The sequence below is a fragment of the Prionailurus viverrinus genome, chromosome E3 (assembly GCF_022837055.1).
Source record: "Prionailurus viverrinus isolate Anna chromosome E3, UM_Priviv_1.0, whole genome shotgun sequence".
Classification (NCBI taxonomy): Eukaryota; Metazoa; Chordata; class Mammalia; order Carnivora; family Felidae; genus Prionailurus; species Prionailurus viverrinus.
This window is the reverse complement of record NC_062576.1, coordinates 8,271,506-8,296,120: the sequence shown is the minus strand read 5'-3', so window position 1 is coordinate 8,296,120 and position 24,615 is coordinate 8,271,506. Positions and strand designations below refer to the sequence as shown.

Sequence of the window (24,615 nt, the reverse complement as noted above, 5' to 3'; positions counted from 1 at the left end):
TCCCTCTCTCTCTGACCCTCCCCCGTTCATGCTCTGTCTCTCTCTGTCTCAAAAATAAATAAACGTCAAATAAAAAAAAATTAAAAAAAAAAAGAAGGTTAATCTTACAGTAATCTGGGGGACAATATGAAAGGATAAATGGAAGGCTGGAAGATCATCTTTAGGAATCCAGGCACAAAGATGAAATGGAGACTTGCAAATTGGAGAGGTGCCTGAAATGGGCCAATCAACTCACGTTGATGACTAATTTGTATTGTCACCCTACAAACCATGCTGACACCTCCCTGAGCCTTCCCTTACCTGGTTGTAGCGGTGGTTCCTGCGGTGGTTGGCAGGGGGGTGGCCTGAAGCCTTTTCATCTCTATGAATTTATGCTCTGTGTTTCTCTGTCTTGTGATAACCTGTGCACCCACTTTTTGCACATTCTGTAAGTAGTCCATAGTTCCCAGATGATGTTATTTGTAGTCATCATTGTTTTTTCAACAACAACAACTTCAACAACTTCTTCTTCTTCTTCTTCTTCTTCTTCTTCTTCTTCTTCTTCTTTCTTCTTTCCTCTTTCCTCTTTCCTCTTTCTTCTTCTTCTTTTTAACTGAGCAATCGGGACCTTACTATATGCTGTTCCTAACAGTTTGGACAATTAGAATATCTTCTGTGGTGGATGTTTGCCCTTCTTTTCACTTCCCAGGCTCCAACCCCATGTCGTAGGGTTTGGGAATCCCACCTTATGAGTCTAGGGTGAGACAGAACAACCTCCCAGTGAAACATTAGAAGTTTCCTGGGGTGTCTGGGTGGTTCAGTCAGTCAAGTGTCCCACTTCAGCTCAGGTCATGATCTCGTGGTTTGTGAGTTCGAGCCCCAAGTTGGGTTCTATGCTGACAGCTCAGAGCCTGGAGCCTGTTTCAGATTCTGTATCTCCCTGCCTCTCTCTGCCCCTCCCCTGCTTGCACTCTGTCTCTCAAAATAAATAAGTAAACATTTTTAAAAAGAGAGAAGTTTCCTGACTTTCACTTTGGCAGCCTTCTTTGTGCCCACAGCATTGGCATGTCTGCTGGACTTGACCAATCTGTGCATCTGTCCGGACTTTGGTCCAGGAAGGAATGAGGTGATGGAAGGGATATAAGACTCTGGTAGAAGGGCAGAGGGTCAAAACCTAGGGTGCCAGTACAGCGGCACCAATGGCAGTGTCCGGGGCCCAGTGAAGGTTATAGGGCAGAGTCACCAGTGTGATTTGGGGCGCTACCTCTAGTGTGAGACCTTCCTCTGGTTCTCTGGCCCTCCTGGAAATTCCCTGAGCTCCCCAGTTTCCTCTGGTGCTTCCCTTAGCTAGAGTTGGTTTCTGTCCCTGGTAACTAAGAACCTTGCCTGGTACTCTCGGTAAGCATGCCGTGTTGTCCCTTGGCTGCACGTGTGAGTTGGCCTTGTCTCTTCAGCTGGATTGTCTCCTTCAGAGATGGTATCTTTTTTTTATGTTTATTTATTTACTTAAAGAGAGCATGAGCAGAGGCGGGGCAGAGAGAGAGAGAGAGGGAGGGAGGGAGAGAGAGGGAGAGAGGGGGAGAGACCGAGAATCCTAAGCAGGTTCCATGCTGTCAGCACAGAGCCCGATCCAGGGTTCAGACCCACAACTGTGAGATCATGACCTGAGGCAGAATTGAGAGTCAGATGCTTAACTGACTGAGCCACCCAGGCGCTCCCTTCAGGGATGGCATCTTATTCATCTTCTGTTTCTTCACAGCGTCAAACATAGTGCTTGTTGACTGGCTTCAATTATGATTGGTATTCATGGTTATCAAATCTAGATATTTAACTCTTCTAATCCAAACTATTCTAAACTCTAATTTTGTGTATGGTGGGTAGCATATTCAACATGTATTATTTCTGCTAGAGGATGAACTGTCTTTTGGTGTTTCTACTGTGCCTGGCACAATGCCTGACATACGGCAGCAGATACCCAACATTAGTAGAATAAGCGTATCCTGGATCCCCCATTTGGAAATCCCAATGTCGTCTCAAAATTCACTTGATAAAACCTTCGCCTTCCCCTGAAACCATCCCATCTTTTGGTTTCCCGCCATGGTCGATGTCACTGCCTTCTCCTAGACTTGCAGACTATGAGCCTGGGACGTGAAGGATAACAAGAAAGCATGGCTGATTCAAGGGACATAGTCCAGACTTGCCTGACTAGATCAGGAGAGGGGGAGACTTGACTGGCTGGGTTTTCAGAGGAGGGAGGAGCAGTCTCAAGGTGACTTGGGACTTCCTCCTCAGGTGTGTCCCTTGAACGTGCCTTGCTATTATTTTTCCTTTGTCATTCTGTTCACAGTGTTTTCTCAAATGCCCTACAGTTCTGCCCCACAGACCCAAATCCGTCTTCTCCATCTTGTAAGTTTCCAGCAAACGCCCCACTCCAAGTAAGCCTCACAGTCTGGTGTAGACTCTAGTGATCATTTCAACAGTGTTCCCTTCAGCCCTTTTTGAAGTGACTCACGTAGCATTTCAGTGTCTGTTCTCCTTAGGTACTGGATAGTTAGAAAGACCACTTACACTTTGCAAAACGTGCTTCACAGCACCCCTATCAAGTTAAGCTTTTAAATAAATACTTGCTTGATTGAATGGGGTTCAAACTCGGGAAGATTTTGGCAGAAGCCACAGCTGCTTTGCTTCAAGAAGAGCTTTCCACTGGAGTCAAAGCGACACCTGGTGGCTAGGGGATAAAAGGCCATGTGGTGGTAGGACACCGGTGTGCTGGCTGAAAGGCAGAGGTGTGAGCGCAGGACCCTCTGGTGACTGGCACGTGAGACCCGTGTTCACAAATGCCACAGCCTAAGTAGTTTTGCTACTCTCACCCCAGAATTTACTTGAGGAACCACCTCAAGGAAAGCGGCTTGGAAAACAGATGGTGTCTCCTTGACAAGTTTCATTCTGATGGAATATTTTTTTACCATTGAGGGATTTACAGAATGAGTCATACCCTTTGCCTACACGTGGGCAGATAAATAATCCCACTGCGTGAGGCTTATGAGAAATGCAATGATGGCTGGAAGCAGATCTGGTTGGTTTTTCATTTCTAAAGAAATAGAGGAAGAGAGATTTGGAAGGGTAAGGAGGGGGCCCGGGCGGAGCCAGGCAGGCTTTCCACTGTGAGGCTACATCGTCATCTCTGTGCTCAAAATATCCAAGAAAAGCAGAGGGCACCGCTAAATGGGGCACTTCCTGGAGCAAACTCTCTCTGCGGGGGTGAGGCCTTCTGATGAACCCTTTTCTTCTGAGACCTCTCAGCATGTATGGATGGTTTCTGAACTGCCCACTGTCAAATCAGGTTAACTTGTTCTGGTTTTTGAAGCTCTTGTGGTTTCTAAGCAAATCTGTTACAGATAGGTAAATCCTCAACAACTAGCCCAGTGCCTGGAACTGGTCATATTTTCTGGGTGTAAGGAGGACACAAGATCTGAGTCCCTGTATCCCTGAATTCTTGGACCGTTGCCTTCATGACCCCAGCTACCTACTACAAGCTGAAAGGGAGACCGGTGTGAGCGGAAGGGAGTATTCTTGCCGGAAGAGGAATACTTTAGTACCAGCTGAAGTTTTGGCTACAAATCTCAGTGATCTCGTGAACTGGATTAGGCCATGTCTAGTTTGGGTAGCTCTGGTCTGAGCCAGCTAGAAGCAGGCCAAAGTTGCCTCTATGGCCCCTTTTCTCTAGTTCTGTGACCATATCTTGGTCCTACAGGGGTTGCCAGAGATTTGGAAAGGGAAGAGGAAGCACTCACTGAGATTGAGAGCATCTCTCTAAAGCTGAGAGTGGGCTTTAGTGGGCTATGCGTTCTACTCCTTTCTTCTGGGTCTTGCTCTGGTTCCCATTTCCTTCCTTCCTTCCTTCCTTCTTTCCATTAAGTTTAAAATTTTAATTCCAGTAAAGTTAATCCTTTGGCTTTCTAAGGAGAGAGGAAGACTTTCCTTCCAGGTTGGATTGGGCTTTAGGACCCCTCTTACTATATAGACCCTCATGAGGGAAGAGAAGGCCTGAAAAAAGATGAATCCAAAGAGATGAATCCATAAAGAGAAGATGCCAGACATCAGCACCCACCGGAACACATTAGTGCACCATGTTGGTGGCTTCCAAGAAGGTCCCTGACTGTCCCTCGAGAGGGACACAGGAATGGCGGGGGCAGTGGGAAGGCCTTTCGCACAGGTCGAGTGAGTGAGGGTGAGCAGTGAACAGATGCTCCTCCTGAATTTATGTCATGATCTAAAATTGCTCCAAGGAAGTCTAACACAATTTAGAGAAAGTTGTAACGTGAAGGTTCCTTTAGTTCAAGGCCTGAAATCTATCTTTATCCATGGCAGTGGGCTTATTTAAGCTTGAGAACAGGTAAGATTCTAACCAGGCAGAATGATCACTTTTGGCTGTTTTTGTGCCATTTGAAGATGTTCGTATTACCCGACCCATGGGGAGTGCCAGGCGAAGGAAACAGACTCGGTCTGGGTTTTGAGAAGTGGGGAGTGGGGCAGGTGCAGGGTGGGGCATTTGGCGGGGAAGGAGATGGCATGAACAGAGATGGGAACTCCCAGGGACAGTGGGCATGAGCAGGCCTGTCAGGGAAGGTATGAGGTGACAGGTGTTCGGGGGACCCCTCTTTCCCTTTTGACGGTGGCACCCCGTGTGGGGGGGGGGTGTGGAATTATGCCCTGCACACCATGTCCCTTGGGTCTTGTGCAGCCCCGGTGGTCCACCCTGTGGACTTCCCTGTGGCAGGTCTTCGTGCCTTGGGCTTGTGGGTGTGTGTTTCGTAAAGCTCCCCTTTACTGGAGAAGGGCTATGAACTGATGAGCTTTTGAGTTTGTACTGTGCAAAATGTTGGAAATAAAGGCAGGGACTCTTTCGGACTATTTTTACTTATTTATTATTTTTAAAAAATATTTTACTTGTTTATATATCAAAAGTGAAAAAGCATATAATTCAACAGTTTCAAGAATGTCGGACCCCGCATTGGGGTATCCTTACGGGTACTGTGTGTGGCTGTCACTCTCCAGTGCATGATGAGAAACAAACAAACAGACACACAAAGAACAAAGATTTTTCACTGAGGAGCACGGTGGGATGATTAGGGTCCTACTGGCTCACATTCATTCGTTCGACATCTATGTGCAATTCTTCGATGAATTGGTCTTGATGTCATGCCCCCTAGCTCGTTGGTTTTCAGAAAGATTACCTAGCTAGGGTAGTTGAGTCCAAGCTCATGGTCTCTCTCATTCTCTCTCCTCTTCCTCCTCTTTCTCAGTCTCTCTCTCTCTCCCTCTCTCACGTGTCCACTGCTCACACACAGCAGCCGGAAATGACACGTTGAAGTGAGTCACCAATGCGGCTATGAATCACCCTGTAATTGGGGAAAGTTCTGTCCTTCTAGGTCGTGCAGCCCCTTGCTCTCGTGTTCCTAAATATATTGGAAAAATTTGAAACCACTCTGTCCTCACTCCGATCTCTCTTACCCGCCACATCCTTTTGGTCCCTAAAGTGGGCTGAAGTTAGATCATCTTGCGGGGGGGTCTCAGCCCTCAAGTGGAGAAGGGCGAGGAAAAGAAGGCTCGGGCAGCCACAAGGTGGCAGTGTGGGCCCCACCATGCTGGCCACCCAACAGGGTGGCCAGTCAAGTGGCCAGACTCCTGAGATGCAATGACCAAGACCACCGAGGAACACTACTAGCTAGTTCAGATTATACGTTTCTCTTGAGAGTCCTCTTTCTCTTTAACAAGCACATGTGGACAAGGCTGTGATAAATACTAGGCACACCCCGGCATCCCACCCTCCCCACCAGATGAGGGCCGAGAGCCAGGCACACATCCCACTCCCCCCCCCCCCCGCCCATTCCTGCAAAACAAAGTTCGTGGGAAGCAGAAACCTGCTTCTATGAGTAAACAAGTCACCTACACTCCAAAATAATACATGCACACTGTTTCTGGGAGGGAGTCGGCCAGGTCGGAGGGGGTCTCCGCAGGGAGGCGGGCAGGTGCTCTGTCCGTGTGCAGGACCGCCGAGCCAGGGAGCACAGGCCTCGAGATGAAAGGATGTCTTTTCCACTGGCCTTCTTTGGCCCGCCGCCAGCCTCCTCAGCAGTGGCAGACAGTGCAAGAGTGACAGCAACGTGACTGGAACGCAAATAGTGTCTACCAAGCGCACAAAAGCCCCCATAAAGCCTTCTGGTGCCATCCTGCCAGGGTCTCGGTGGGGTCCAGGTCTGAAGACCCGGATGGGCAGAGCGATGGGCAGAAGCAGCTGTGCGTGTGCCTGTGCATGTTTTACAGTCTGCTTTGGAGACTCAGCTGAGCGTTGGCGGGCTCCCAGGGGGGCTCCACGAGGGAGTTTTCCTGAAAGGTCCTCCTCTCCATTCCTGGGAGAGGCTGAGGTCTAAGAGGCAGATTTGAAAGATTTACCTTTTTTTTTTTTTTTTTTTTGAAGGCAAAGGCCTTCTCTTTCTCCAGAAAAATTAATTAAAATAAAAGTTTTCTTCCTTTGGAGTTCTTTCTTCTTGGCTACATCTCCAGTTCTGTCACAGATGAGGACTGCTTCACCCTCGTGGTCAGGGTTCCATCACTTGGCCCATGAAGAGGACTGTTCCTGAGAATGGAAGAATCGTAGGAGATGAGAATGGGGAGAAATGGCATGGCTCGCCCAGCCCCATGTTTATGGATGAGCTGAGATGTGAGAACGCGAGTGAGCTGTCTGGAGTCCCAGCTTTTGGAGTGACTAAGCTAGGGCTGGGGTCCTGGCAGGGTGCTCAGTTTGTGACAGAGCGTCATCCCTGAAGGGAGGAGGAGGGGCAGAGTTATGGACTGGGGCAGGAGGGAGCGTCTACACCTGTCTGGACTGGTGTCTGAGGCGAAGAGACGCGGGGGCAGGGGGCAGTGGAGCCTCCCCGCCCCGGCTCACCTGTGGGATTGTGCCGAACCACGAAGAGGAAGGGTCTGTCCATGATGATCTCCTCGGGGGCCATTCGGGCTGATACAATAATGGCTGAGAGAGAGGAAACAATGTTAGAACAGAGGGACTGGGCACTGGTGCCTGGATTGATCATAAGTGATCCATTGACACCAGCCTTCTGATGGCAGCATTGGAGGGCGACTAGGAGGCTTAGTTGTTCTTCCCATCACAAACTTTAACAGTTTAGGGAAGTTCTCTGAGGACTGGCTGCCTCCAGGCATTTCAGAGAGATTTACCAGCTACTCACCAACAGCTATTTGTGTAACCCTTTTTAGAATGTTGATAAGCAAGTTCCTTAAGCCGACTGGCCACCATGAACACAAAGCCAAGGCTTCCTTTGAGGGGCCTTTTCACCTTCACGGGGCCTCAGGAGCCATTGGGTGGGGGACCGGGATCCCAGGAAAAGTGGGCCTACAGCAGGCTAAGAAACTCTGGGGGGATAAGGGTGATGCCCTGAGCACCTGGTGTGGGGGGTGCCCCTCTTCGAGGAGAGGCTGGTGAAGCAGGGCCGTGGGGTTCCTCCCAGACATGGGCCCCTCCTTGGAAGTCCTGGGGGGACACTCACCAGGCCTCACCTGAGCCTGACTCACCTGTGGAGGAGGACGCCACTGTGCCGCTCTCATTCACCTCGATCTTGACTTTTTGCAGCGCCTGTGACACGTACAGTGCCTCTTCATCTGAAACAAGCGGATCCGAGTGTGGATCAGCTGGGGTTCTCAGAGATACACTCCTTTGTCCTCTCGGGGGCCCCCCAGTCCACCAGCATAAGGAGGAGGTGGAAGGAAAATCTCTTACCTGAGAGACTCGAGAAGTCTGCCTGGTTTGGCTTAAACATGTCAGTCATCCCCAAGTTCTCCAGGGGTCTCCGGAGGTTGACTTCACTTTCGAGGGAGAACCTGTAAACAGGAGGGGGAAATAGCTCAAGCTCAGGCCGCCCCTTGTTGCCTCTGCCAGGCCCTGTCCACGTATCACCCTCAGCTGACGGGATGGGGATAGGTGTGAAAGTGGAGGAGGGAGGCTTGGTTTTTTCACATCTGTGCGTTAGGTGTAATGTAAATGAACAACCCCTACCCTCACCCCCTGGAATCTTGAGGGGGGTGGTGGCAAAGGGCACATCCTCCTGCAAGATATTTGAACAAAAATTTGGTCTGTAGATTGTGTTTCTGGGAGCGAATTCTGAAAAGGACTCCAGCAGAGGTTTTGGGGGCACCTCTGCTTCCCATCAGGGCCTGAGTCACCTCGGTTCTCGTTTTCTAGACGTGGGGGTGGGTGGGGGTAGAGAACACAAGGGCACCCTAAACAACTGAATCTTCCTCTTTCCCCAAGCATGGCATTATAACAGCTGGAAATTTGGGGTAGGTGTGGTGGGAGGCTTCCTTGCAATTCTGGAATTACCCAGCCTCAGCCTTCTCCACCCTCTACTCCTGCAGAAGGATTTTTTTAATCTGCTTTGTTGGAAGCCAGCTAGAAGCTGTAGTTCTGGCTGCTTTGTCTCCTTTTGTCTCTTGTTTGGATGTTGATTTGAGCAGATGGGGGTGGGAGAGGGTCATCTCAAAGGCTGATCCATCCCCCTCCCCTCCCCCTCATTTTTCTGGCTCTTCTTTTGGTTGGCTTTTGCTGGATATTCTGAGGGTGGGGAGTGTGGGGGCAAGGTCTAGGAAAATTCCCCGCTGCCCTCTGCCCTCCAGCAGAAACAGGAGCAGAGATGAGGAGAGGAATCTTAATCAAACCCAGGCCAGAGTGTTTCCCATCAGCTTCCCACACATATCCCTGCCCTGCAAATGTCATACTTGGGAAACATGGGGGTGGTCCCTTCAGGGAGCCTTGGGGGAGGGGAGGGGTAGATAGGATTAGAGCATTGGCAAGTGTGGTGCGAGCAAGGGGTGACTTACTTGGGCAGAACCAGGAGGCGGAGCTGTCTGGTCATATTCCCTTTCCACTGGCTGATGAGCTGGGCATCCAGGATGTTGGTGAGGGCAGAGAGAGGCACCTCTTTTTCATAGGGAGCAGCAATGAACATGCTAAGAGTGTCCCCGTGGTAGGGCAATTCCAGGATGTCATAGTAATGGCCGTCGGGGGTGGAAAACTCAGCTGTGAAGACACCAAGATGGCGCACTGAAAATGGCTTCAGCTCTCGTTGCTTCTGACCCGGCACTGGCTTTTCAGCTAGTTCTGTCTCATCCATTCTTTCTGGAAGCCACCTCTCCACCCTGGCTTTTGAGGCTCCCTAGTCGGTGTTTTTTATCCCCATTTCCCTCCTCTTCTGCCAATTCAGCATCTTCTGATACTGTCTCCTTTTGGCCTTCTTTGCCTTTACCCCCCTCTCCCCCACACCCAGCCACTGATTTATCCCAGAGTCTCCTTCATCTCAACTTCCACATAGGCCTTCCCGCAGCAGGATCTGTGAGCCCCTGGTGATCACCTAGAAACACATGGGTCGTGTGGTCATATTTGGGCTGGAGGGACTTTCTGGACTTTTTTTTTTTTTTGATGTTTTTATTTAATTTTGAGAGACAGAGAGAGACAGAGCGCAAGCGGGGGAGGGGGAGAGAGAGGAGACAGAATCCGAAGCAGACTCCAGGCTCCGAGCTGACAGCAAAGAGCCTGATGCAGAGCACGAACTCGCCAACTGGGAGATCATGACCTGAGCCAAAGTTGGACACCTAACTGACTGAGCCACCCAGGCGCCCTGCACTTTCATCTTGCGTGATATAAAGCTACTTTCTGCTGCTCCAGTTATCCCAGTAGCTCCTACCTGGGGATTCTTTGTCAAAGATGGGCTATATTCGAGGGGTTCTCCTCCCTGAGAGGGGAGCACCCCGGGGAAGAGATGAAGTAGCTGTGGGACTTGGGGAAAGGGTTTTGTACTCACTGTAGTTGAACTTATTGGTCTGAGCCATCATGGGCACAGAAACGGTGCTGCCATCAGATTTGTGGAAGAGGCGGTGGTGGGTGCCTGACTCTGGGAAGGGCGTCTTCCACTGGCCATTGAAGTAGAGGGCATTCACCAGCATCAGGCGCGTCAGCTGGTTCACGGCCCCTTCGCCCAGTAAGTCGCCAATCATGCCTATGGGAAAGCCAGGTGAGCGGGAGGCTAAATATGTTTTGACCCTTTTAGATGGTTCCCTTCAGTCCTTTGAGGGGATCCGGTCAGGAGGCAGACGGGGGTGTAAGTGAGCCAGTCTAGCTGTGTTCAACCTGTTCATCTTCCTAAGAGTCTCAGGAAAGCTTCCCGCTCATCGCATGCTCTGGCCCCGGGATCCTGTCCAGGATCAGACCCGGACGCTTAAGTCTTGCCTTACTTTGCTCCCCAAGCAGCAGTGTGGATGAGCTGTGTGTGTTTCTTGTGGTTATTACTGTTGTCATGACATCTCACAGCACTTTAGGGAGGCCCTTAGAGTTGGTTCGTGAGAGGGCCTACTTTGAAAACTAAGATGCTCTGATTCTTACAGCACCTGCCCTGTCTACAGAGAACAGCATGCTGATGGGGAGAGGTTGGGATTCTGGGGACTTGTTTCTAGATCCCCTTCCTCTGCAGGCCCTTGGGACTGGCCTCCGCTCCCTGCCCGCTCACCTTTCGTGTGTGTCTTCACCCAGTCGTTGACGATGAACCTGGCTCTATCCACCTCTGAGAAGTCCACTTGCTTGACCGTGGTCCGGAAGAGCCTGAAGAAGTGAGGCATGAAGCCCTTGACCAGCTTCAGATCCCGCTGGACGAAGATGGCATCGGCCGTGCTGATCTCATCCTTGTTCCACGGCCCCATGAGCTCCTTGTACAGCTGGCGGAGGGCAGGGGCCATGCCCTTCTCTGTGCCGAGGCAGGGCCGAGAGGACACATTAGCTTATGTTGAGCCGAGGGCCCCCAGCCGGGCCAACTTCCCCCAGGAGAGGCCCAACCTTGTGCATGTGGATGGGGCTCTTCTGTTCCCCCAGGGGTCTCTGGAGGGAGATTCCCTTCCAGACCTTAATCTCTTCGGCATCTCTCTCTTCTCCTCAAAAATCTCAGGCCCTAACCCCTTTTTGGGTTAGAATACTTTTCTCTGCTTTTGACGAACCCTAAGCTTTTTCTTATCGTAAGACTAGCTGTGCTAAGCATTCACATGTATAATCCTATTTAATCCTCACAGCAGCTCTATGTGGTAGATAGTTTTATCGTCCCCATTTTGCAGATGTGGAAGCTGAGGTCCAGAGGTGTTAAGGTAGTCAGTGGTGAGGCACACCTGTTTTACACCACATCCCCTGGCCTGTGCCCCTTGTGACTGACCCAGAGCCCAGTAAAGATGCCCCGTGACATGGCCGCATAGGAGCTGGCTCGGCTCAGCTGGCGTCCGCCCGCCTTCTGCTTCTGGTTGCTTACACCCCTGTCCCGTGAAGACAGTGTGAGTGCCCGCCCCCTGCTCTGCCCTGTCTCTCACCATCAATCTGGAACTGCATGGCTGCTTGGATCTGCTGCCGAGTCTCTCCTCCTGTCGTCAGCTGCAACATGGCCAGGACCGAGGCCACCCCGTAAGGTGAGAAAACCATGTTGCGGTCCTTGGAGGCCCATGCCACCTGCTGAAACACCTTCACTCCAAAGTCTGTGGTCAGTCGGGCCGCCTGAGTCTGGCGGTGGTAGGAGGCCGACCCTTCACCAAAGACGAGGGCCAGGCCCAGGGCTAGGCAGGCGAAGACTGGAGACGTTCGCATCCTAGAGCAAGCGGAAATGGATCTGGTGAGAGGAGAGTTCTGGAAAGCGGCACCCCAATCACAGGCCAGGCTCCTCGGGTTCACCGCTGGCAGGTGATACCTAAACACAAGGACAGGAGTCCTTAAGAAACCCTGATGGGCTCCGATTCTGAGCCTTTCCCCTCGTCTCAGCCCCAGGGAGTCTTTTTTTTTTTTAAATTTTTTTAAAGTTTATTTATTTTTGAGAAAGAGAGACACGGAGCCCGTGCTGGGGAGGGGCAGAGAGAGAGAGGGAGACACAGAATCCGAAGCAGGCTCCAGGCTCCGAGCTGTCAGCACAGAGCCCGACGTGGGGCCAGAACCCACGAACCGTGAGATCATGATCAGCCCCAGGGAGCCTTAAGTGCATTTCCACCAGTGGGACTTTGGGGAACCCCTGGCAGCACCCTGTAGCGTATCTCCCTTCCCTTCAGGAGGCCAAAAGACTAAATTGTAATAACGCCTTTGATTTGCATAATGCTCTTAATTCTCTTCTAAAGCTTTCTCAACCGTGAATTTTTTCGAGCGAGCCGGCATGAAAAGCCCCTTTCCAGAAGTGGGCTGGGCGTCCTGATGGAGAGGGACGGAGAGTCGAAGCCCCTGTTTCTGTGTGGTGGGGTTGACGGTGTGGCCTGGCCACCTTCCATCAACTCAGGTCTGCAGTTCTCCAGGGGGAAAAAGAAGAAAAGTGAGGATCGTGGACAGAGAACATTTTATGGGAGGGGCGTTCTTTGCTTTAACCTCAGGAGGAGATGGAGTTTTTTTTCTCTTACCTGAAGTTCTCAAAGGCCCCTTGTGATTGGTGGTCTGTCCTGCTGTTGCTGAATGATGATTCAGAATGGTGATTCTGCAGCTGGAGAGGGCGTGTGGCTCTCCTGACAGTGCTCTTGGCCCCGCAGCCAGACGCAGCTGTGTTCCTCCAGAGGCTGCCGCCTCCCTTTATACCAGATGTGGGCAGGAAATAGATGAACTCATGGTTCAGCCCCACCCACTTTCTCGCTCTGCAAGTCCCTCTGAACAGCTGGCCAGGCCCCCTCGGCACCTCCCTCTGCCCAACTTGCAGAGGCGTGTGCGCGTGCTGTTCTGTGTGTATGTGTGTCAGAGGGGTCAGGAACAATTGGGCAAACCCCGGTCGCCTTGGCCCGAGGGCCTCCCTGGACTTGCTACCCTCTGCCTGTGTCCCCCTCTTTTTGGATGATCTTCCAGCTCGACCCCTGGCAGTGCCAGGTGGCCCCAAACTACCCCGTGTTTGGGATTACCTTCCCTGATACTCAGCTGGGGAAAAACAGTTTACGTTTCCTCCTTTTGGAGAAACGGGTCACCGCGTAGTTACCAAAGAAGCCGTGAACTTTTGTCTGCCAGTGCTGTCCAGTCTGTACGTGCTGGCCAGCCTGGGGAGAACACCCCTCCCTCCTCTTGGCCTCATTCCAGTGGCCAGAGGGCACGGAGCGTGCCATGTGATTGTCTGGGTTTTGACTGTCTAGGACATGAGCATGCGGAGGACTCCCTTCCGTTTTTCCCTCTTCCCTGCCAGGTGCGCGCCCGCCCGCTGGTCGATGATACACAGCTGACTCTCCCACGTGTCCAGACTCTTAAGATGCCCTTGAGGCTCTCTTTTGTGCCAACAGCCGTGTCTGGAGGGGGTTTGGGTGTGCTGGATGGGGTGATGGTGATGGAGGCTGAAAGAAACCAGGGGTTGACAGGGTAAAGACTTGGCAAGGAAGTAGGAGCCCAATGTGTAAGTTTCATTTCTTTAAGCTGCCTTCTGTGCCTGGGGAGAATTATACCTTATCCTTTCCTCGAGACACAGACACCTGGGGGGTGGTGCTGGGGTGGCCAGTGAGAGTCAGTTCGTGGCGGGTTTGTGGGGTGTGCTTCCAGGACACGGGGCTTGGGGATGGAAGACTAACCAAACAGTTCTGCAGAGGGTGGGAATTGGCCAGAGACTGGTGCGTGGGACTGCACCTGGGGGCTTGGCAGGGTCAGGTCACGTGTCCAGGATGTTGTGGACAGAGGGGTGGCTGGGTGGGGAGATGATGCACTTGACCCTGGGCTCCACACGCTGTCTCGCTTTGTGTAGGTGGTGGGGTTCAAGTGAGAGTATCCATGGAGACAGCGGATAGCAGAATCACAGGAAGTTTAAGTGGGTGGAAGCTTCGGGATATTTGTTTTGGATTTTTTCAGTAAGCAGATACCAAGGGCAACCACAGCTGGACAGCTTTCCCACTTTTTACTCTGCCTCTGCCTGTGTTTTCTCTGTTGCCCCTAGGAGTCAGGTGGGGAGGGGGTGGCAGGGAAAAAAGGGGAAACCTCGGTCGGAAAGTTAGGATCACCCACTCTTTTCAAGTACAGGACTGTTCCCATGTAACTGCTTCTTGTTTATGTCCTTTTCTTTTCTTGGTCTCGTTTGGAGTCTCTGAGAGAGTGGTTAAGCATGAGAAGGTGGTTACTTCTGATCTCTTTCAAGTGGAGAAGACAGAAGTGAAGCCCCCAACCCATCTCCTACCCCCCAGAAATGCCCCCAGTGCCCTGCCCTCCACCTCTGGGGCTCAAGGGGGATGGGGACATGAGCATCCAGGTTGGGAGTGCCAAGCCCCAAGTTAGAAGGGCAGTGGGTCGAGACCTCGTTGAAAGGGGCTCCCTCGAGGTGCCCCACTGCCCATCCTCTCCAGCCACTTCAGCTGACCCTCCTTCCCTTCTTTTGTTGGCCATCCAAGAACCATTGTCCTGGACCTGATGGATGATCCTGATGCCATTCCAGAAAAGACACTCTGTTCCCAGGCATGGAAGGGAGCAGCTCTATGTCCTGTTGGGGAGAAAGGGGACATGACTTATGTTGAAAACACAAAGGGCTGACTTAATCAGGGTTTTTTCCAAAACTGGAGGGAACGTGTAGGTATCTGGTGGGTGTAGATTAGAAACTGAGGCAAGGCCCGGTCTAACTGGGTCCCATGCTGGGGTTTCTGACTCTTCCTTTGACTTTCTCATGAGCTAGGGCCGCTGGATGATCTAAGCCCAGACGTGACCGTGACCATGGTGCCTGTTGCTCCTCTGTGTGTTAAGGCCTTGCTTCCACCCTGTCTGCCCTCTGGAGACCTTCCACACATCACAGTATAGCCGGATCGCCCCGCCACCCCCTGACAGACTTCCCTGCGATGCCCTTCTCAGAATCCAGCCTGATTCAAGGGGCCACATCACTATCCCTCCTTCCCCCGAACCCCAAACAAAGCCTTGACCCAATCACCTTGCTCAAGCCGTGGCTCTTTTGTAAGGGGTCAAACAGCAGAAAGAGAAAAGTCCCTGCTTTTGAAATTGCTGGATCTCTGATTCCCAGAGGGTCAGAGATAAGAGCATGAGTTACAAGACTGTGGATTTCTGGGGAAGTTTCAGTTCCAGCTAATTGGGAAAGATGTTTCCATCTGTCCGCTAGCAGGTGGTTCATGACTAGACCACACTCACGCTTTCCGTGACTGTCCCCCCACCCCATGCCCATGGGCCCTGGCAGCCCTGGTTCTCTGTGGGCCCATCTTCCCTTCAATCTTTCACCTCCTGTCCTTCAGCTGCCCTCTTTGCCTACTCCCTTCTCTTCCTCTTTGCTCTCCCAGCACCACTACCTGCTTTCTTTTTCACTTTCCCTTTCTCTCTCCGAGACTCCCTTTTCTTGACTTCTTTGTTCAACCCATGGTCAACTGGTCTACTCCACTAGCCTCAGCCAGCCAGGGGAGGTCTCTCCCACTTTCCCTCTCTCTCTTCCGCTCTCTCTGACTCAGTCCCCCTTCCCTGGCTTCCCCTCTTGAAGAATCCCTTTTACAGTCAAATGTTCTGCTCCAAGTCTTCCTGCAGGGCGGAGAGTGCTGTCCCCTATCAGTTACACAGGCTCCCTGGAATGTTGGAGCTGGCCTCCTGATTCTTGGTGATTTCACTGGGAGAGCTGGGGGTGGGAGCAGAACAGGGTCCTACTAACTCACAGTACTATTTCTGGCCTGGTTGCTCTCCAAACAACACAACACCAAAAATAGCCTGTGTTTAGGCTGGGCTGGCTCTGCCCTTCTCGTAGGAGTGAGCTGGGGTGAGTGCCCTGTGTCCCTCCCTGCCTATCCTTGCTTAAGATCTTGACCCTGGAACCCCGACAGACATGGGCCACCTTGGCCCGTCCAGGGTCTCTCCTCACACTGGTACCACGCCCAGCGTGTCTCCCCTTCCTCTGCCTGCATAACCACCTCCATTTCCCTTCCCCAGCCACCACCAGCTTTCTCTCCTTAAATGCCTGTAACATGACAGCTTGAGGAAGGCAGAGGGCAGCCCCCAACCCGTCTCCTTCCCTCAGTCTCAGCCCCACTTGTCCACAGTTGCTTTTTTTCTGTAATTATATCCCTGCGTTTCAGAGCAGGAGAGTCTGAAGAACCATTTAATGCAGCCCTTCGAATTTGCAGGCATGGGCCCTGAGGTCCACAGAGGCTGCATGATGTGTTTGAGTCCACACGGTGCCATCCGGTGAGGGGGAACGGTGGTCACTGCAGTGGATGGACCCGCCTGGTCCCAGATCTGACACCTTGCTGGTCATGTGTCTTTAGGTAAAACTTAACTTTCGGGTGCTTTGGTTTTCCGTTTTGCAGCTAGGTGCAGATGACAATTTATAGGTAGGTTGAGGATGATCCCCATCCCTCAAGGTTGTTGGGGTTACATGAAATGTTGTCCCCAAGTGTCTGACATGTTCTAGGCTCTCACTAAGTGGTGGCCACTCTTGGTCGGGAAGGAGCCAGAACAGGAACCCAGATGGCTTGAGCTGTTAATTTCAATACAATGTGAGTTCCTTGATGTGGGTGTTCTTTTCACTTCCCTTGGCCTGTACTGAGTGTTGACATCAAATGCCTCAGGTGGCCGGTGACAGGAGAGAATGGCTACCAGCCCCTCTTGTCCACTTCAGGCCGGATCTTCTCATTTCTACCCCCCGCCTGGTATGCTCCACTGGCTGATGGGCAGATTTCGATCTTAGGGAGATCTTGCTTTGTGGGCTCTGTTTGCATGTGGACTTCACTGACATCTGACACTTGTGTCCCAATCCCTCGAGCATACCAGGAAGGAGGGGGGCTTGTTTTAGTAAAAGGTAAAAACCAAACTGAGTTTGACCTGTTTTCTTGGTCCTGGCCCACTGGACCCACTCTCTGCCACCCGCGTCCACTATCTCTTGTTGAGTCTCCATAACTCTTTACCCATTGCATACTTTCCCAGTCTCAACGGTCCTGTGTGTACTTACTAAACTCACTGTGCTGTCGCCACGCCTCATTTATTTTTATGTCCTGGGGTGCCCCTTGGAGGCTCTCTCATAATGTCAGAGTTCAGTAAGCATTGAAGACCCCCCCTACCCCCAAGGCAAGAATAAGCCTTCTCTCTTGGGGGAAAGAAGCAGAGAGAGTAAATGGGACCCACTGTGGCCACAAGGGGAAGTTTAACGGGCCGGGAAGGGTGGGGTGTGCAATTTTTCGGGTAGCTGTGACCACAGAGTCTGATGGTGTCAGCCAGAACGAGGCGCCTGTGGGGCGCCCCAGGGACACCCCAGGGCCACCTTCCATTTCTCTTTACTCACGAATGTGGATTGTCCAATTCTGATTCACTTCTTTTATCTTTACCAGAACTTGTTCCTCATTCTCTGAATTCCTGAATCTCCCTTTGTAACTTTCTCTGGAACACATCCTGTTTTTTTACCCTGGCTGTTGCGTGAATCTTGGCTTCCCCAAAACGGCCAAATATTTGTTGACAATGAATGCTCAATGGTGTGACCTAGAGACATATACGCTTCTCTCTCCCCGAGAGAACAGACACAGGGACAGGAGCAGAAGATCAACGAACATGCGACAATTAGATTAAAACTTAAAACTGCCTGCATGTTAAGTTGTGAGACTTGGGCTTGAGGGTGGAAGGAAGGCTTCCCAGAAGCAGAGGGACGGTGCTGGGTTATGAGGGAGAGGCAGCGTGGCCTTGGCAGAGAAATGGGGATGGGGTGGGCCCAGGAGGTGCAGAGCCTTGTGGGGGAAGGGAGGAAAACGTGCCCATCGTCTCTCTGCGTCTTCATCTCCAGGGAACAACTTCTCTTCTGGCTGAGGCTTCCCGTCTCTGCCTTGTTCTCTTGTCGGCTTTTGTGTTGCAGGCCTCTGCTTTTCTATCTCCTCAAAAGAGATGTTCTTGCTCTAGTCTGGATCCTGGCCCTGGGCACCGCTGTTTTACTGAGCAAATGCCCAGAAAGACAGTGACCCCGGGTCAGTGGGGGACCTGTGGGTGGCGGAGGTCCCAGGGATGAAGCAGCCTGAGTGATGCAGTCAGTACAGATGGAATTTGCCACTGGAGAGTCAGGGGCCCCTCGAGTCACTGACCATTCCTTCTCCCTCACTTCCTTGCCATATGGAAGCAGGCTCTACTGTGTGTCTTTCCATCTGAGTCAGCCTGGGCTACTTGGTGAGCAGCTGGCCTGATGAACGCTAATGCATTCAGGCTGCTGGTGTGCTTCTTGGATTTGCCAGAGCCCAGATATGCCAGGTTATATACCATAACCTTTCCCAGGATTCCAAGCTGTAAGGGCCGGGGAGGGCGGGTATGGCGTGTCTGCTCTCAACACAGGACTCTGAGGGTCATCAGTGCGCCCGTGCAGTCCCGGGTTTGGTTATCATTCTTCCTTCCCAGAGCCTCCCTAAGACCGACACCATGGCTTGGAACAACACGCTTTGCATAGAAAGAGGCAGATGTGGCCCGAGGACCAGCGGGAACCTCTGGGCAGCTTCCTTTGTTCCCCTGAGCCTGTTTTCTCTGGAGAGAAAATGTTGCCATTTTCATGATAGTGTAGTTAGGATTTCAAAGGACAGCACGGATGAAATGACTGAGTGCATCTATTTCTACAGAGAAAGCGACCTGTAGGTTTCAGTTGACTTTATTATTATTTTTTTAATTTAGTTTTTGGGGGAGAGCACAAGCGGGAGAGGGGCAGATAGAGGGGGACAGAGTATCTGAAGCAGACTCTGTGCTGACAGGTTGACAGCAGCAAGCCCGATGTGGGGCTCGAACTCACAAACTGTGAGATCATGACCTGACCCGAAGTCGGATGCTCAACCGACTGGGCCACCCAGGTGCCCCTGTCTCAGTTGACTTTAAAACTTGCATTCTTCTTCTTTTCTTTTCTTTTTTTTTCCCCTGTGCTTCCTCTCAAGAGCCCCTTGGTTTCCTGAGGGTAGACTGGGTTCCTGTGCCAGAGGGGGTAGCTAATCAGGTCCTCGGGTAAGGGATCCCAGAAGCTCAATGGTGGGGCTGGACAGGGCCTCCACCAGGACAAGGAAGGCCACCAAGGGTTCTGGCCCACATATGTCACTGGCAGGAGAGGACCAGGCTTCCTGTGGATGCCGGACAAAAGTATTGTCGCCATGTTAAGAACTTGGGGACACCTGGGTGGTTCAGTTGGTTGGGCGTTGAATTCTTGATTTCCGTTCAGGGGATTGAACCCCACATTGGGCTCTGCACTGCCTGTGCAGATCCTGCTTGGGATTCTCTCTCTCCCTCTCTCCTGCCCCTCCCTGTGCTCACTCTCTTTCTCCACATAAATACAGTTAAAAAGAAAAAAAAAAAAAAAAAAGAAAGAACTTGGATCTGAAGCAGGTGCTCCAGGCCAGCGGTGCCTGCTGTCCATCCTGTTCTGGGACCCAGAATTATAACATGCCCTTCTCTTGAGTCCCTTGCCTGGGGGGCCTTGCTGTGCCCCCACAAATGTGTCAAGAAGTATTAGGACTCTGAGTAAAGGCTGATGCAGGCAGAGTAAATAACTTATTCACATGGCAGTGTGGGGGTGCTGGGGGAGGGAGCCGGGCCTGTTGGGTGAGGGGAGCCCAGATGGCAACGTGAGGCAGTTCAGGCCTGAGAAGGGCTCCGGGGTGGGGGGGCAGGGCAGGCTAACCTGGGGGATATTTAACACCCCAGGAATCAGACTTAGGCTCTTTCCTGGAGCTGCCATGCGGGCTGGGGTCTAGGGCAGGAAAGGGGAGGCATAAGCCACCCCCACCCGCACCTGCCCCTTCTCCCGACCTTGTGCAGCTGCATGGGAAGTGCCATGGGCAGGGCGGTTGGCACAAGTGGGGCAGTCTTGCCTGTCACGTCCACTATCCACCCCCTGCCCCGTGACCACAGTGGAGACTGGCCTCAGTCTTGGCCTATCTGGGCTCCTTGGCTTCCTTAGAGCCAGAGCGGGTCCTGCACCAGATCTAAGGAGAAACTGATCAGGGATCATGAAGTTCCAGCTTGTAAGGTTTGTCCCCATCTATGGGAAACCTCCTCATGTGTCTGCCCCAGGCTTGCTCACTGAGCTCACACTGCCCACCACCAGGCGGGGTAGGGCTTGCCCACCCACAGTGGACACACCGCCCACCACGGACGCTCTGCAGGCCCCATGGAAGAGGCCTGAGGCCCTGACCAAGGAGGAGTGTCAGCTTCCCACTTCCTGCTTCCCACTTTGCTGTCTTCGGCCCCTGTCCTCTCCATGAATGGTCGAGGTCCTGGCCAGTGGCCAGCACTGTCTGGACAGGAGGAAACCAGGATGTGAGGTCTGGCGATGGTGGTGGCGGCGGGAGTAACACAGAACACTGAGTCCTCAAGAGCAGAAATTCCACCGGAAAGAAAACAATGCGCTGAAGACAGTCACCCTCTGGGGAGCATGGGGGCAAGGAAAGGGACGGGGCCTTCCGGCCCCAAGCAGGTAAACAACCCCCAGCCTAGGGAAGCCCTGTCATGAACTGTCTTCCAGATATGAATGCTGGCGTGGAAGGCTGGAGGCCTGGGTCCTGCTTCGGGACAACTGGGAGAAATGGTCCTCTGCACCCTCTCTGGCCTTCTAAGGCAGATGAGTTCCTACAAGGAAAAAACAGGGTCTCCTGCCAAGGTCAGGAGGATCGTAGGGAGGCCAAAGGCAGAAGTGAAGGAGCATCTGGCGAAGAAGGCCAGTCATGCTTGGGCTGGGATCACCCCGGCCCCAAATGGCCAGTCGGCTGCCAGAAACCAAGTCAAAGGCAAGTCTAGGTTCTAGGATAGGATTTGAGGAGGTTGGAGCCTCTGAGCACTCCATTTGGGATGAAGGCGGTCAGGCCAGCCCAGTGCGGAGGCCAGCCTAGGGCTCCCCACTGTGTGCAGGGCTAGAGGTGAGAGGTTCCTTCCTCTTTCGGAGCTCAGAAGAAGCTAACATTGGAAGCGACAGAAAGAAACACCCAACCGGGGCTGCAGTGCCCCCAGGATGCATCCCAGCCTCCCACGCTGGGAAGGCTGGGGATGCTGAGACTTTGAAAACTCGTGCCAGGCTGTCTGGATTTGTGGTTGCCCCTGTCTATTTCTTTAGGCAGTTTCTTTTCTTTTTTAAATGTTTTATTTATTTTTGATCGGGGGAAAGAGAGTGCGAGTCAGGGAGGGACAGAGCGAGAGACGGAGACAGAGGATCTGAAGCAGGCTCTGCACTGAGAGCAGTGAGCCCGATGCAGGGTTAGAACCCACAAACCGTGAGGTCACAGCCTGAGCCCAAGTCATCCGCTCAACCAACCAAGCCCCGCAGGTGCCCCTATTTAGGCAGCTGCCGATCTGCACATCTCTTCATTCCTAAAGTGCTGGGTCTGCATGCCTTTTCTTCAGAGTTGCAGGGAAAAGTCCCCTTTCCCCGATCTGCCGCGGTCCCAGTGGCTAAAGTGTGCAGAGAAGTTGCTGTCTGCCAGGCCCTGCTGTCCTCTCATTACCTGCGTTGGTTCTCATCTGGCTCAGAGATTGGGGATGGCACTGTCCCATTCTACAGATGAGGAAACCGCCACAGAGATGGGTTGGATCTCTTGCTCCAGGTCCCTCAGCTAATGACAGGAGCTGGCTCCAGCACGCCCTGCCTCCGTTCTGTTTTTCGGCGCCACAGCTGTCCCCGTGGTGTCCCCTGTGGGCCTGTGCCCCTAACCCCCCGACCCAGGATAGGCCCGGCTCCGCCCTCACTATATCTCACGGCTCCCCTTCCCATCCCTGACTCCTTCCTTCAGAACCTTCCTGTCCTCTGAGCAAGGAACTGATTCTGGCTCAAGCCGTGATGATTGACCGTTTCATACCCTCGAAGGCCACGCTCGCTTGGGAGTTGTGACATCCTGTGCTTCGTCCAGTGGCTCTCGGCCCCAGCTTCACATTAGGCTTACCCAGGAGCTTTCAAAAAGCCGTGAGAGCCGGGCCCATCTCTGATGATTTGAATCTTGAATCAGAATCCCAGGATGCTGATTTGGTTTGGTCTTTACTGGCTCCCCTTTGGGATTGAGATTGCAGCCTTAGACCACCCCAGCCAGGGGTGGGGAATTTCAGACCTGTGTGCTTTCCCCCACCCCCACCCCCCAGGTGGCTTTTGGAGACAGGGATCTCATCGACCCAGAAAGAATCTACCGGAGGCCCTGAGCCCGGGTTGCCTGGTGACGAAGCACACTGCCCTTTGACCCATAGGCTCGGTTAGCAGTTTCTGTGCCCTGTTCACGTTTGTGGGCTGGTTATCTGTGGACCTTGGACTGCAGGCTCGACTTTGAGATGGGTGGAGAAGGCAGAGAGGACATGAGAAGCTGGTCAGGGCACGGAGGCACTGTCCTCACCTTCAGAGCCAGAGAAGCCAGAACCGGCCTCGAATGCCTCAGGAGAGGTACCCGTGAAATGCTCGGGAGGCCCCTGTGGGAGCGGACCTATGAGCTAGACCTGAAAGAATGATCTGCAAGCATTTGCAGAGAACTGCTTTTATTGGTTTTTCTGTCCGCGGGGCGTGTAAAGGTGCTGGGGCCGAGGATAAGGGTCTGGCCCTGGAGGGCCTTAGGGCCCTGTTCCGGTAGAAAGACAGACTGCTGTAAAGACAAGGAGTTCCAAGGAGGGGTGTGCCAAATGCCTGTTGAGTAACACGGGAGATCAGGCATCCAGCCAAGGGATGTCTGAGGCCTGGGGGCAGGCAGGAAGAGTCCAGGGACCCGACCTTTGGGATAAGGCAGAGAGGCTTGGTGGAGAGGATGCGGACGACATGTCAGGCTGGAGAAGCAGAATCATGTGGGGAGAAGGGCCCGAGAAGGAAGGAGCCCAAAGAGCAGCCGAGGGATTTGCCCTGTGTGTAGGAGCCCGGCACTCTGCTCCTTGCTCGTCACCCACTCGCCCAGACCTGCTCTCTTAGTCAGTCCCCGTGCTGGGTGCTCCTGCCCCTGCAGCTCTGGGGTGGTGATGAGGCCCCCGTTATTCACGGCCCAGACCGACAGCTAGCTCCCTCAGGCACACTCCCTCTTTCCCAGGGTGCAGCCCCAGCCTGCCAGCTCACCTCCCTATAGGGCTGGCCCAGACCCAGACGGCCTCTGTCGGTCTTGCCACGGTCGTCAGGAGCTCGGGGCCATGCGGGTGGACACCCCTCCCTCCTTCCTCCTGAGCCCTCAGCCCTGCACCGGCCAGCTCTGTCAAAGGATATGGCGGTCTGAGGAAGCAGACCTCTTTTCCAAGGTCTAGACCCTTCCAGTGGAATGACAGCGGGGCCAACAGGAGAGCTTTAGGGTCCAGGAAAGCTTGGGGGGGGGGGACCTTCTTATTCTGAGCTCCTGTTTTAATTGTTTAAAAATATTTTATTTGTTTTTGAGAGAGAGAGAGAGCGCGCGCACAATAGCAAGTGCAAGCGGGGAGCAAGTCCCTCTCTAGACGGGGAGACAGAATCCCAAGCAGGCTCTACACTGACAGCACAGAGCCCAATGTGGGATCGAGAGATCACGAAGTAGGGTACTCAACCGACTAAGCCACTCAGGCGCCCCATACTGAGAATTCATTTATTTTTTAAAATGTTTATTTATTTTTGAAGGAAAGAGAGACAGAGGATCCGAAGTAGGCTCTCCACTTTCAGCGCAGAGCCTGATGCGGGCCTCAAACTCACGAACCGTGAGATCATGACCTGAGCTAAAGTTGGATGCTAAACCAACTGAGCCACCCAGGCGCCCCCTGGGCTCCTGTTTCAGACTAGCGCCAACAGACCCCGTTCTGCTCTGAGTGTATCAAGTAGACCTAAACCCTCAGGATGGGCTCAGGGGACCTGTGTCCTCAAGTGCTTATCCTTTCAGGAAATGGCGGGTCCCCCTCTGTGGGGTAGCCTGTGGTAGCGGCTTTCCCGGGGAAATGGGGCTAAGGTGGGAGCTGAGCCCAGACGGAAAGCCCCTGACTCGGGAACTCCCTGTTATCATTTCTGCGAACCCCAAGGGACTGTAGGTAAGGGGAAGGACGTCTTGTTGTGTCTGGCACACCGGCCTGGTTTCCGGGCTGAATCAGGCACATCGTCAGCGCAGCAGGTGGAAGGCGCGGGTCTGTCACTCCTGGTCTGGGGCCGAGGTTCCCCACCCTTCTGCTCTGACAGGGCTTTCCTGCCAGTGGACCATTAACTCAGCAGCAGGACAGGAGTGTGTGTTTATGTGTGTGGGGGTCCTGGTATATGTGCCAGGTCTGTGTTAATTGCCGGGCCTCCTGACGCCTCCCGGGTTTCTCAACAAACCCAGTTCATGTGTGGGGAAGATGAGCAAGAACAGTGTGGGTGAAAGAGGGAAAGTGGGAAGGCATTCATAACGGCGGGGACAGGATCTCCATCTGCCGTATCTATCCCCTCCATCTACACTGCCTGATTTCTGCTTTTCCCACCCATCTCTGGCCTCTGGAATGTTCCACACACCCCCTGCTGTTCATATGCAAATAAGCTCTTCACGGAGCCTCCCAGGGGGGCTTGGATCCTACCTTTTCCCCAAAGCCATTCCAGCATCCTCCAGGCCACCCTAAGCTGTTTCTCCTTTGAACTTGAACACTCTTATGATCAGACACACCATTCAGCATTGGAGGGTTCTTCATCTGTACCACATGTGTTCATTTTGTTCTCCCTACTGGGTCATGTGCCATTT

At 52.8% G+C, this 24,615-nt stretch overlaps 1 protein-coding gene across 2 annotated transcripts; it reads right to left on the bottom strand.

Annotated features, from left to right (window-relative positions):
* Nucleotides 1-4,888: 4,888 nt before the first annotated feature.
* SERPINE1 (serpin family E member 1) lies at nt 4,889-12,600 on the bottom strand. 2 transcript variants are annotated; one of them, XM_047838967.1, is made up of 9 exons: nt 12,460-12,600; nt 11,398-11,669; nt 10,557-10,790; nt 9,855-10,049; nt 8,875-9,073; nt 7,778-7,878; nt 7,573-7,659; nt 6,932-7,015; nt 4,889-6,619 (listed from the first exon to the last, which is right to left on the bottom strand). In XM_047838967.1, exons 2-9 carry the CDS (start codon nt 11,666-11,668, stop codon nt 6,582-6,584), a joined length of 1,209 nt encoding a protein of 402 aa, XP_047694923.1. In that variant the 5' UTR covers nt 11,669; nt 12,460-12,600; the 3' UTR covers nt 4,889-6,581. The 2 variants fall into 2 exon arrangements, with proteins under 2 accessions (XP_047694923.1, XP_047694924.1); XM_047838968.1 differs by having other exon boundaries at nt 11,398-11,768; nt 12,460-12,599.
* Between the last annotated feature and the right edge of the window lie 12,015 nt (nt 12,601-24,615).

Excerpts from the sequence above, each read along its gene's own strand:
- SERPINE1 (XM_047838967.1), bottom strand. The coding sequence starts at position 11,668 with ATGCGAACGTCTCCAGTCTTCGCCTGCCTAGCCCTGGGCCTGGCCCTC. Across the intron at positions 10,791-11,397 it reads CATGCAGTTCCAGATTGATG|AGAAGGGCATGGCCCCTGCC; the intron begins GTGAGAGACAGG and ends GCCTCGGCACAG. Across the intron at positions 7,660-7,777 it reads AGACTTCTCGAGTCTCTCAG|ATGAAGAGGCACTGTACGTG; the intron begins GTAAGAGATTTT and ends CGCTTGTTTCAG.